Source organism: Curcuma longa, unplaced genomic scaffold (genome assembly GCF_044706935.1).
Source record: "Curcuma longa cultivar G26 ecotype Majalengka, Jawa Barat unplaced genomic scaffold, ITB_CL_G26_1.1 contig_11566, whole genome shotgun sequence".
Classification (NCBI taxonomy): domain Eukaryota; kingdom Viridiplantae; phylum Streptophyta; class Magnoliopsida; order Zingiberales; family Zingiberaceae; genus Curcuma; species Curcuma longa.
The window spans coordinates 121,438-134,426 of NW_027428906.1; the positions used below are offsets into that span (position 1 = coordinate 121,438).

Sequence of the window (12,989 nt, forward strand, 5' to 3'; positions counted from 1 at the left end):
GTAAAAATATATCAAATGCTGTTTTAAAATATTAAAATAAAATTTATTTAACACACCCATTGCCTCGCTCCCTTCTTTCTACAGATCGTGGGTCCGAGAGCAAAACCGAGTCAACCGGTTCGGTTCAATTTGACCTGTTTGAACCTTCTCTGATTGATCTCGGTCGCCGTCCGATTTGGCCATTGGCTTGATGCGCTTTAGGGTTTTTTTTTCATCTCGGTCGCCGAGTAACCGTTTTCCCGGAGAGGATCCCTTTATAAACCCTTCGCCGCTTCGTCGTCGCTAGCCGGTAGCCGGGATAGCAGCAGAAGAGATCCCGACAAATGGTGAGATGCTCCCCGACTCCACTTCTAGTGGTTTTACTAGTTTGATATTATCATGCGCGATTGAGTGTTGTTCTGTTAGGTTTAATATCGTCGTCCAATCTGTCTGTTCGTTGGTTAGATTCGCTATTTGTTGAGATCCTACAATTTTGGTATGGGAATCAGGCGTTGTTTGTTCGTTGACTCGTTAGAAATATTCATTTTGCCGCTAGTTGGTGTGCATTTTGTTACGTTTCTCTGTGCTTAGATTTGCTATTTGTTCCGATCATACAGGTTTGGAAGCGGTGTCTGGCGTCCTTTGTTCTTTGACTTGTTAGCAAATTTCATATGCGGCTATTAATGTATATTTTATTTCTTTATGCAAATCGAAGTTCATTTTGATCTTCTCGTTATTAAATTATAGTGCGCTAAAGTTTGTAGGACATACTAAATGATCCATGGATCTCAGAGACACCCTTTCCCTCTTTATTTCTTGGTTGTTGTGATCGTCTTTACATGTCTATATGTTCATTCTTCTGATTGTTAATGTGCTTTATTGAGAAATCGGTAATTAATCACTCTCTTTCCAGTAATGGATGAAAGTACCATATAATTGGATTTTATGTATTTCCTTTTCAAATCCTCGTTGATGTTATATTTTATGTCAACTGCCTGAGTTTTGGGGCATCCAATCCTTCTTTATTATACCGAATTCATATGATGTGTTTATATTAGTCAGTTCATCGATGTTATCCATTTTTCAGGCCTTTGTTAAAGCCCAGAAGACAAAGGCTTACTCCAAACGGTTTCAAGTCAAGTTCAAGAGAAGGAGACGTACTACATTTATATTAGAATTATTTGCTTGTTTGGATGCTTCTGTTTGGTTAACATGTATCTTTCTTATTTTACAGAGGGGAGGACTGATTATCGTGCACGCATCAGGTTGATTAACCAGGACAAGAACAAATACAATACTCCCAAATACCGATTTGTAGTTAGATTTGTATCCTGGAAATTGCTTCTACTCTCATACTTGTTTCTTTCATTTTTCCTGGTTTATAATTTACCGGTAGCAATTATGGTGGGTACTTAATGAGATAATTGATAGACCAACAAGGACATCATTGCACAAATCACATCTGCAAGCATTGCTGGTGATCTGGTTCTGGCATCTGCTTATTCTCATGAACTCCCGCATTATGGACTTGAAGTTGGTTTAACTAACTATGCCGCAGGTAACCACTCACTCATCTTTCTTAATAGATGTTCTAGTTATTAAAAAGCCAAAGTTGCTGTTATATAGCCTATTGCACTGGACTTCTTTTGGCTCGACGAGTGTTAAAGAAGCTTGAGTTGGACAAAGAATATGAGGGGAATGTGGAGGTATACATTTTATCCTTTTGTGTAATTTCTTACTAGTATTTACCTACAGACTTGAACAACTTGTGTTAATCTCTTGGATAGGCTACTGGAGAAGACTTTTCTGTAGAACCCACTGAGAGCAGGAGGCCTTTCCGTGCCTTTCTTGATGTTGGTCTTGTGAGGACTACAACTGGCAACCGAGTGTTTGGCGCTCTCAAGGTATAGTGTGCTTTCTGAGTTATACTTTATTAGTGTTACTGTTTTTTGTATTGTCTTTGAGGGTTCTGTTTTCTAAATTTCCTTGTCTCCATAATTCATGGGTTTCTAAGTTACTAATTCTAGTTTTGATCTCATGAACCCCCAACAAATAATATTGCTATTGTTCATGAACTTGATAAAGGGAATTCTTATGCTCAATGTTGGTAAACATTGAGATTACATATTCCATTATGAGAATTGTTTAAAATGGGAGTTTTTTGTCTGAAAATGCACTAGCATTTAGTAGGGTTAAATGAATGTCTCTTCAATTTCAGATTTCAGTCGTGCTGCACTGTTATTCCAAAGCGTTGGCTGTAGTAGAACAGGGAAAGAGACCGAGATGTAGTGTTTGCAATTCTATTGGGAATTATCTTGACTTAGTTGTCATTATTTGGATATTGCTTATGAAATTTATGTCGAGATTTCTCTCTGACCTTCAAAATTGCTGGTTAGAATTATTCTCGCATTGATTATTTTCAGTAGAAAAATTGTGATACTTCTACCTGCTATTTTGTACATTTGGTTCTGAAACTTATTATATAGACTCACATATATAGTTTCTTTATTCTTGAATTTGAATCTTTGCATATTGGATTAATGGAAGACAATTGGATGTAGGGAGCATTGGATGGTGGCCTTGATATTCCTCACAGTGAGAAGAGGTTTGCTGGTTTTAAAAAAGATGAAAAGCAACTCGATGCAGAGGTTCATAGGAAATATATCTTCGGTGGTCATGTTGCATCCTACATGAGGGTTGAATTCTTTTTACTTTTCTCAAATTTTTTTTAGTTGTTTCATTTGTATTATCAGGTTATGTGCTTGTACAGTTTAATGCATGCTTGCAAATTGCAATTTCATAGGTTGAATTAAACATTGAATAACTAAACTATATTTTGTTTGTAGAAAGTTACACGGATCTCTCAGCATGAATTTAGTAGGCCCAATAGATTCTCCACTCCGCACTCTACCAGTCTTTTAGTCCAGTGGTTTGCTAGGCTCAATTTGCCTGTTTGACAGAGCTGACTAGACCAATCTGCATGACTAGTACAATTGCCATTGATATGAGAGGAAGCTATTATTGTTTGATTATCTTAGTTCAATTGATTTTCTCAGTCCACTTTACTCATTTACAACATATATTTAGAGACTTGAATTGAAGGAAGAGTATATGTATTCTTTGGAGAATTTTGTGCCATCGAATAGATTTAGTGAAGACGGAAATAATTCAATTGACTCTGTTGAACTGTGTTCTTTTCAGATTCTAAGTGAGGACGAACCTGAAAAGTACCAATCCCACTTCAGCGAATACATCAAAGGAGGGATCGAACCGGATAACATGGAAGAACTGTACAAGAAAGTTCATGCTGCCATTCGAGCTGACCCAACACCTGTGCAATCTGCAAAGCAACCACCTATGGAGCACAAGAGGTAGATCCATAAAGAAAATTAATATTCAGCTGCTAGAATCATGATAATAACTCACAAGCTTATGATGTTCTGATGCGGTAAACTGTGGCCTGCAGATATAATTTGAAGAAGCTCACCTATGAGGAAAGGAAGGCAAAGCTCATTGAACGGTTGAATGCCCTTAATGTATCTGCCGGTGACCTGGATGATGATGAAGATGACGAGTGAACACATGGTCGCATGCCAGCATGATAAACTTGTTGAACCAGCAGTTTTGTTTTGCTGAATTCTATTCCCTGTGCTCCTTTTTGCCCCTCTTTTTGCTAAGTAATTAGTGAAGTTGCACTGAGTTTCAAACAACTAACTTTTCTTAAGTCTTAGTACGGTTCGTTCATGAATACCACCAAATTTGCTGATGCGATTGAAGATGTTCAACGTGAAATTAATTTATGCGTTTGTGTTTTTGTTTTCTTTGGCATTGTGCTTAGTCTCTCGGTCGAGATACGTTCTTAGTCTTTTAAGGGATTATGACTGTTTTTTTTCTCTCTTTCTGAGTTATTTTAATTCGTTGGGTAGCCCACATTTAATTACAGGTTTTAAGACATCGATGCATTATAATGTTTTTTATAACAATTGTAATTATAACTTTATTAAACATAATAAAGGTTGTCTATTTCGATGATATATAATTTATCTTTCATTCAAAAAAAATTAAATCCATCATCAAATTCACAAATTATGTTGTTTTTATATTTGATGTGACATTCTACATTTGCATTAACTTTGCGTTGAACCAAATACTTTGGTGCATGAGGAAGGAAAAAAAAAACTTTTCTATACTTTTTCTTTGTTGCACATCAAGTTCATATTCTCATTCAAGCTGCACTTAGGGGGTTGTATGTGGCCAGGCCAATTGACTCGTTGAAATCCATAAGCCCTGAAATTGAACTCCCCCCAAAAAAGAAGTGAGAATAAGCACAAGAACTGCTGCAGCAGCTGCATTTCTAGTTGGCAAATTTAACAAAGAAAAAGGTTAATTGATTTAATAGCATTGAGGAAACTTACCAGGAGTATATGTTGGTAGGCTGACGTATTTAGGACAGTTGTTTTGTTTGTTCGCCGTGCCAATCAGAACGTCAGCACCATCAACACAGTCTCTTGGCTGAGAAATGAAGAAACGAAACAATATATATATGTACATATGATCAATAGTTTCTATAGTTCGTATAAATTGAATCGTGAAGTGTGTGAGTAGAGGAGATCAATGAAAACTCTGAACTGGTTAACATAACTAAAGATCTAAGATATCTTAAAATTGGTAGCCTGGTTTTAAAATTGCTTTGCGTCAATCGACTGGTGGTGAATGGCTAGGCTTCATCAATGTAGCTTTGACGAGCAACTTGAATGAAGCTTCAACAAATGACCACTTCTTTCGCGACAAGACTTCCGTGAGGGATCTGATATAGACACATTTCCTTCGTCTTCTCTTTTTCTTGCTTCTCTTCCTCCTTGGTTTTGGCATCACAGGTCAGTATACTCAGAATGGCACCAATACCATATTGTTTCGACGGGGAATTGAAAACCCAATTTGGAACAATATTTTAAATCATGATTGGTAGTGATGCAGTGAAGGAATAATATGTCTAACTTGGCCCTACATATTTGGGACTCACATAGATCATAGTCATGATTTATCGATGTGCACTGTGCAGTCAGCTTAACTTGACCATGGAAATAGAATAAAATGCTGTTAGCATCTAAGTCTAGAATATATAACCATGGAAACAAAACAAAATATTCAGAATCAAGTGATATGTTGTAGAGTAACACCAGACAGAGATGCATAAATGCCGAACTGACCTTGAAATCTTTGTAAAAGCACAATCTAAGTTCGTCAAGTGCACCATGCCTGCAAACTAGCTGTGGTGTTGCACCAAAGGCCCTTGTAATGATTGCCACAAGGTCTTTCAATGGATATTTTTCGTCGTTCGTTGCCAGAATACCAGCACTAGTCAGAACTTCCTAGAATGATAAAATCCTTAACATATAAAGCTTAAAATTCTAGGATAACATTACTGCATGAGAAGCCCAATAATGCACCAAATCACATTCAATGTGCTTACCGTCATGTTGTATTTGAAGTACAGATCTAAGGCTTTGGAGAAGTAGCTATATTCATCTTGTATTATTGGGGAGGAACAAGTCCCATGTTTTTCTGCAGGAAATCAGTGAATATCGAGAATAAAAAATCATCAAAAATATGGTAACGTTTTGGGAATAGAAACTGTATCATGGTATAGAAATATTCAGATGAAGATGAACATGATTAGAAGCCAAAACATGCAACACTCTTTTAGGTTATGCTTGTTTCATTCAGTAATTCACTTGAATGTTCACATTAGATGGCAAACCTTGGTACCACATTATGGTTTGAGATAGTACTAGTATACAACCTTGTATCTAGTCATTAAATTATGATCCATTCTAATTGTAAACTATGTCATTGCTGTTCTAATTTTAGGTGATACAGTCCATTTAGTTCAAGATATTTCACAGTATGCTAATTCCAAAATGGCGCAACAAAAAAAGTCAAGATTAGTTATACTAAACAGAATCAGAAAATATTTACTACAATAGCCACCACCATCTTTTAATCTAAACCAAAGGCACTCTTCACGTTGGTAGGAAAACTTCATTAGGTGAAACATTTTTCCCAACTATCCATATGTTATCGTTGTAATGTCTGTTACCTGGCACCACCACATGCGAGCATAGTGAGATATGAATAGCTGTAGTAGTTAAACCACTATTGTTCAATAGGAAAAAGAGCTTAAGAAAATATAACATAATATTAGGCCCTACAAAGTTCCAAATTACCACAGTCCAATCTAATGACTTAAGCACCAAAGCTGAGAGTAAACCACTAGACTGATGATGGAAATTAAATGTAGAACAAAACTAATGTTTTCTCTGAAAAACAATAGACACTCTTTCCCACGAAGTAGGTTGGTTGATATATGAGCAGTGAGAACAAAGAAACACCTTATTCATAAATTTGCAAGTAAACAAACAAGAATCTTACCCCACTGCGCACATCCAAACATCAATTCACATGCAAGAAAAAAGAAAAGAAAAGGAGATAAGTTATGCAAACTAGAAAAAAACAACAATAATTATTAATTCCAGAAAGTTGCTACCTCATGTGCCCAAAACAACCCTTTTCCACCAAAGCAAAGAGATGAAGAACTGCAGGATAAGGTTGGCCAATAATTTTCAAGAGTTGGCAATAGTGATGTAATCTGTGTAAAAGGAGAAAAGGAAATGCCATTATGTCCATTGTTACTTCCAAGTCAAGTAAGATTATTTTGAATTGGGCCAATACTTTTCAAGACTTGGAAATAGTGTTGTAATCTTGTAAAGGGAGAAAAGGAAATGACATTATGTCCATTGCTACTTCCAAGTCAAGTAAGATAGTTTTGGTTGTATTATTTTAACAATTTTGGATATACAAACCTTCTTTATGTCAAAATTAGAGTGACTACAGCATGCTGGCCATGTTCCATCATTGTAGTCTACCCACAGTCCATCTGCCATAAAGGTACAAAATTCATACCAGCTAAATTACACCAGACTGAAAAAAAAGCTTGCTAAAAATACGACAACAATTTATTATGTTTCTTAAGTTTTCTAAATAAAATTTACTTGCATGTAGATTTACATGAGGAAAAAGAATCAGGTGGCAGTGAGCCAACCTAATATTTGTTCAAGCTAAGACAGCTAGGCAGGTTGGTTCCAACCTAGTTCAAACTATGTCATCTCTGGCTAGAACAATTTGGTCAAACACATTGCCTTTAAAGATGCTAGAAGAAATTAGAAAGCAAAGAGGAGTAAGGCCAAGGCACAAGCACCCACGAAAAGGAGAGGTAAGAGGTGCACATTTTTAAAATATCAGCATAAGGAATTTGCATATCAGCAAATGCATTATATATGAATCAAGTAAATGAATGGCAACAATTTGATTTCAGAACAACTCAACATATGATCAACGTTATGCCATCCGATGCCAGCTAAAAATATTTTGGGTGTTAACAATTGTAAAATTATTACAACAACGTAAAAACTTTACCTATTTCAGTGCGATTCTACCTATAATTGTGTTATTACTGTGTTAGTATGTTCGCACCTATTTCCATAGTCTCATAATTTTTACATCTTTCAAATACATTTGTAGTATTAGAGAAGGTTCATTTTATTGTTGCAACATTTTTCAAATATTGACCTATTGAATTTCCTGAGAATTTTTACCACATGTAAATGACATTGAAGGTCGATGAGTCGGGATAACTTCATTGTTCATATATATATATAACAAAAAATGAGCAGAGAAATGGACGAAATATTCAAGAGGATTTCAAAAAATAGGATAGACTTACGGATTGTGAACTCCGGCAAAGGATTTGACCTGCAAAAACCAATAGAGATACAATCAGGACAACTTTACTCTAGGAATGACAGAACAGATAAAAAAAACAAAGATAATAGAAATTTTGACAGAATACGAATTCGAAAACCACATCATTAAACTCACAAAGAAGCCCTAAAGCAACCAACATATAACAGGCGTTACTTGAAATAGAAATCTCGGGGGGAAAGGATCAGAAATCGATGAACGGACAGAAAATAGCATCGACGGATTACCGGCAGCAGGCGTTGGCGGAGCAGCAATGGCGGGTGGCCGCGCAGCTGGTGCCCGGCCACAGCAGCGACAGCAAGAAGTAATCGAACTCCCGTTGCCCCGTCGCCTCGATACCGTGAACACAGCGAGGAGAAAGACCGATGCGAGAGACCTCAAGAGACTCGCCATCGCTAGCTCCTTCCTTCCTTCCTTCGCCGGACGGGGAGCCTAAAATAGAAGCGACGACGACACGGCACGAGAACCTCCCTTTATTGGATCAGCGAAAGGTACACTAACGCCTTCGAACCTGTTTGTTTACCTTATTAATGATTGGTAAATTCAATGGCCTACGAGTCCTATTATAAGTCTCTCAGCAAACATAATTCGGGTATGGTTTCGGGTGGATGTTCCGGTTTATGTAAATGAGAATTCTACAAATGCACGCATTGAACTGGCCTGGACCTTTAGATCTGTATTGAATTATTTTCACTTTTTTATTTCTATTAATTTATATTTGAATCTGTAGTAAATTTTTTATTATATTTAATGAGGGTTTCACCTAAAACTGGATTGCCATAAAAATGCTAGAATTGGGCTTAAAAGGCCAAGGCCCAATTATCGTGTCAAATGGAATAATTGGGCTGAGTCACTTCTTCTAAAAGGCCTTGGCCAATGCAAATTATCATATAACTTATCGTATTGATCTAATAAATAAAATTTATGTTGTATTTTATTATAAATAAATTGTCATATAACTTATCTTTGTCTTTAATTAATAAATATAAACTTATTGATATAAATATTCTATCAAATTTAGTTAGTATATATTATTCTAAATCAACACCTCCTAATATAACCCGTGGCCTATGATCACTACTATATTAATTAGTTTAATTCTTTTTTATGTTATCTCCTACTATTCATTATTTAAATATTATCTCTTACACTATAATCGATATATGTATAGTATATATCTCATCTTTATGGATTAAAATTAGAGTATATATATACATAGAGTTTGGGTGAAATGAAATAATCGAATCATGTTTGATATATGAACCCTAGCAAGGATCATTCAACTCTAACTAATGCATACATACATAGCTAAAGAAACAACAATTAATGGGACAAATAACTTTTAAATGAGCTGTGGATATGCTTTTTAAGTAAGGCTAGCTTCTCTATTTTATTCAAGTCATCTTGCAGAGGCTAACAAGTAATTACCAAGGAATTTTCCTTTCAAAATTCTATATATTTTTTAAAAATCTATGAAGAGTAAATTAAAGATCACCATATCGTTCCTTTAAAAAAAAGACAAATGGTACAATCACATGTCTGCAGTGTGTACTAAAGCTGATGAAAATTCTACGTCGACTCTTGGGGACAAGTTTCTCTGCAAGTCTTGCACCAATAATGGAAGAATGCACGCACACATGCACGCAACCATAATTGTCATCTCGATCATGCCCATGCTCCATTAATCCAATCGAACACACGAAGTACTGATCAGAAACTAAAATGTTTGATTGTGTCCTGCAAGATCTGTTTAGTACAATATTTTAACTTAGAACATGCTATCTCTCTCTCTCTCTATATATATATATATATATCATATGATTAACCATCCTTTTGCCCTTGCATGAATGGTATGTATGAATCAGTCCTTTACACATGATCAGTGTATAATCCATTACTCGCCATGATATGATTCCAATCCCAGAGCTTGTCCGAAACATTACCAGGCAGTGGCAGTGGCAGTAAAGCATTGGAAGGAAGCAGTTGGGTGGTTTGAGAAGGAAAGTGGAGAAACTGATTATTAGGGTTAGTGTTCATGTGATTCATCATCTGGTTGAACCCTGCCAAGCTATTCAACTCGCCCATCTTCTGAGCAAATGTCGAAGTGCTATTATCTTCTTCGTTGGATGTATTCGAAGCAACCGAGTTAGCACTGGACTCTCGGACAGCAATGGCTCTAGGTTTTGCAGCGAGCATGTAGTTGGAAGATGATGAAAGTAGAGTGGTACTGGTCGAGTTGCATCCGGTGCTTCGCTGTTTCTTCAGCGTGTTCTCGATAGGGTTCTTTGATGAATTCTGGTACCTGAACTGAGAGTTGTTAGGGTTTGGTGATGAATTCTCGCTGAATTGTGAATTGTTCGGCTGCGAGTTATCGGCGATTTTGCGGGAAGATGAGTGCTTAAGAGCTGTGCCGGGAGCTCGAGGATGGTCTTCAGCTCCAGGTCTTTTGTAGACACGGCAAAGACAGATCTCAACCTGCTTATAAAGAAATCAATTTTATTACAAATTAAACTGATCAGAGGGGTAAAGAGTAGTGAAGCAAGAAATTTAAGCCTCAATTTCTTGATTAATTATATTCTTGAAGTTGAAGGAAGAGAAACCCTAGCATTAATTAATCGTATGTATATATATATATATGTATGATCCCTTTTGAGAGGAGAAAGAAGAATAGGAGAATTAGTTGAAGAGAATTTATCTCAGCAGAAGAAGATCAAGAAATCAAAGATTGATTAAGGAGATCTATATATCGATCTACTTCTTTTTCCCTTAGATTTCTTAGGTGTAACTCACTGTATCAAATGACACCCTAATTCAGATTTAATTCCTGATAAAATTTAGAAGAGAAGATGGATCTAAATATATAATTTTGCAATTTAACTAACAAACCTTTGGGAAGTGATTGTTGGGATCATGAGCCAGTACTGGAAGCCGGTACTCATTCATGATCCAACTACTCCTGATCCCTTTGGGAGCCTTGCCGGAGTAGAACACCAGCGTCTTCTTCAGCCCGATCTGCCGGCCAGTTTCATTCTTTACCATCCGATCTGCGCCGGTGGCCTTCCAGTACCCCGACGTAGTCACCCGGTTAGGCCGGTCGCCGTTCCGGTACTTGCGGTCCCTAGGCACGTAGAAGAACCACTCCTTCTCTCCAATCGCAGCCAAAGCTATAAACATATATATTATGAAGAGATAGCTTGAGAGTACTGATTAAGGATTATGATAATTTAATTATATGCATATATATATATGCCTGGTAGTTCCCAAGGGTCGTAGCTGTAGAGATCGAGGAAGGAGATGAGCTCGACGTTGAAGCGCTTGCCCTCCACCTTGCGGCGGAGGTAGAAGTCGATGAGCTCCTCCTCGGTGGGGTGGAAGCGGAAGCCGGGCATCACCATGCTGTGGTCCTCATCTTCTCCGGTGCCGGTGCCGGTGCCGGTGCTGCTATTCATGGGTAGCTGCTGATGCTGCTGCAGCTGCCATGAGTCGACGTTGACTCCCTTCATCTCTTTCCACTACTCCTTCAGTTATTGGCATAAAAGAAGAAAACCAGTAGGCGTCCCACAAGCTTGTGAATATAAATGGTCCCTTCCATGTTAATTATACTTCAATTGGGGGAGGATGCTAATTAATTAATTAATTAATTAATCAGGTTTTGTGACATAATCTGATGTTAATCTTTCTTTTATTTACTAGGTTGTTTCTACAAGATCATACGACAATAACTCTATTATTACACTAAAGCTCTCATTCAATTCAATGTAGACTGGTTAGATAAATGATAAAAAATGATCCCGGGGAGATTTTAAGTATACCTACGGAAGACTTTAGCTTCAGAGATATTAAATATGAAGTCAATCAAAATTCTTCAGTCAAAAAAAATCTACGATATTCTACTGATCCCTTCTCTTCCATTCCTTTAGAAAAGTCAAAATCTTGATTTTTGACGGCGAATCAACATCTGACGAGTCAACATCGTCTGTAGAAACTTCTGAAACATCAAGCTAGCAGCCGCCTGCTCTTATTTATTCATTCATTCATCAGATAATTAAAATTTTAATTTTTCTTTTCTTTTCTTTTTAAAGAGAAGCTAGAAACCTTAAATAATTTGTTTCCCCTTGAAACATGTTCAGTTTGTCAGAGCTCAATATTATCAGAGACCTATCTGTTTGAGGTGGGGGCAAAAGCAAGCCGTCCGTGACCATGCACCACTGTCATCACAAACCTACAAAATACAAAAATAAATCAATAGAGAGAGTTTTATTTTTATTTTTTATTTTTAAATATCTGCCATGGTTAATTCTTACCTAGCTAGCTCACTATGAGTTTCAGCAACCCTTTTTGCATTTAATAGAGAAAACAAAAGCTTGATGATGATCTCTCTTGGCTGAATCCTAGTTTGGACCCTTCTCTTCCCTGTCCTCTCCACCACTCATGCATCCATCATGCTTCCTTGGCATGCATGGTGGCCTATAAGTTTTACCCATAAGGCGGCTCGATCGACTCAATGAGCTCGATTAAACTCGAATCAACTACTAGTCGACTGGAATTCAGCCTGCAGGCATCAGAGAGATGCAGTACTTCCAATAAAATTGTACTGATTTTCCACAAAATCTGAGAGTGAGAGTGAGATTTACCAAACTCTAGCTAGCTAACATCAATGGCAGGGCAGCACAGTTGTGTTCTTTTGTGTGATCACCAGAATATTAACTGTGCATGCACAGAATTATTTTGGCCAAATATTAAAAAAGTTAAGAGACCAGATCGAAACAAATTCCTGTCAGGTCAACTTTCGTACACTGCAACAGTAATCTCTGTCTCCAGGAACAATATTTAATGCTATACATCTTCTATTATATATGTATTTATTTCAGTGTTTAATTTAATTAATTACTTCATAAAATACTTGCCATATCAAACTGGTTAAATACATACATGCATATTTAAAGAGGCATCATTAGTTGCCTTTGGTCACTATCATCAATAATTCTCTTTTGATCGATTCTCAAGATGAGGCTCTCAGACGTTGCACACTCATCCGTCGTGAATTAAATCGTCGATGGACCACCATGATTGTTGGTGATTAGCTATTGTTGGTGAAAGAAATTATCATAACAGAGAGATTTAACAATAATTAGTATTGTGTTAATTGTAACCTGATGAAGAAGGTACAATGAAAGGCAAACATTCAA

General features: G+C 36.8%; 3 protein-coding genes across 4 annotated transcripts; 1 reads left to right on the top strand and 2 right to left on the bottom strand.

Annotated features, from left to right (window-relative positions):
• Positions 1–231: 231 nt before the first annotated feature.
• Positions 232–3,769, top strand: LOC141815870 (large ribosomal subunit protein uL18-like). Its single transcript, XM_074703735.1, has 9 exons — positions 232–326; positions 1,067–1,136; positions 1,214–1,305; positions 1,411–1,537; positions 1,606–1,685; positions 1,767–1,883; positions 2,541–2,675; positions 3,181–3,350; positions 3,446–3,769. The coding sequence occupies exons 1-9, from the start codon at positions 324–326 to the stop codon at positions 3,555–3,557; spliced, it is 906 nt and encodes a 301-aa protein (XP_074559836.1). The 5' UTR covers positions 232–323; the 3' UTR covers positions 3,558–3,769.
• A 370-nt stretch (positions 3,770–4,139) lies between these two features.
• LOC141815869 (ribonuclease 2) lies at positions 4,140–8,193 on the bottom strand. The gene is given in 10 exon segments (XM_074703734.1): positions 4,140–4,266; positions 4,395–4,491; positions 5,190–5,351; positions 5,453–5,544; positions 6,412–6,415; positions 6,527–6,628; positions 6,843–6,916; positions 7,763–7,791; positions 8,028–8,148; positions 8,151–8,193. Coding segments are annotated over 10 exon segments (786 nt in total). The 3' UTR covers positions 4,140–4,204.
• A 1,314-nt stretch (positions 8,194–9,507) lies between these two features.
• Positions 9,508–11,303, bottom strand: LOC141815868 (uncharacterized). Of its 2 annotated transcripts, none has more exons than XM_074703733.1 (3): positions 11,051–11,303; positions 10,687–10,964; positions 9,508–10,275 (listed from the first exon to the last, which is right to left on the bottom strand). In XM_074703733.1, the coding sequence occupies exons 1-3, from the start codon at positions 11,301–11,303 to the stop codon at positions 9,670–9,672; spliced, it is 1,137 nt and encodes a 378-aa protein (XP_074559834.1). In that variant the 3' UTR covers positions 9,508–9,669. The 2 variants fall into 2 exon arrangements, with proteins under 2 accessions (XP_074559834.1, XP_074559833.1); XM_074703732.1 differs by having other exon boundaries at positions 9,508–10,278.
• Between the last annotated feature and the right edge of the window lie 1,686 nt (positions 11,304–12,989).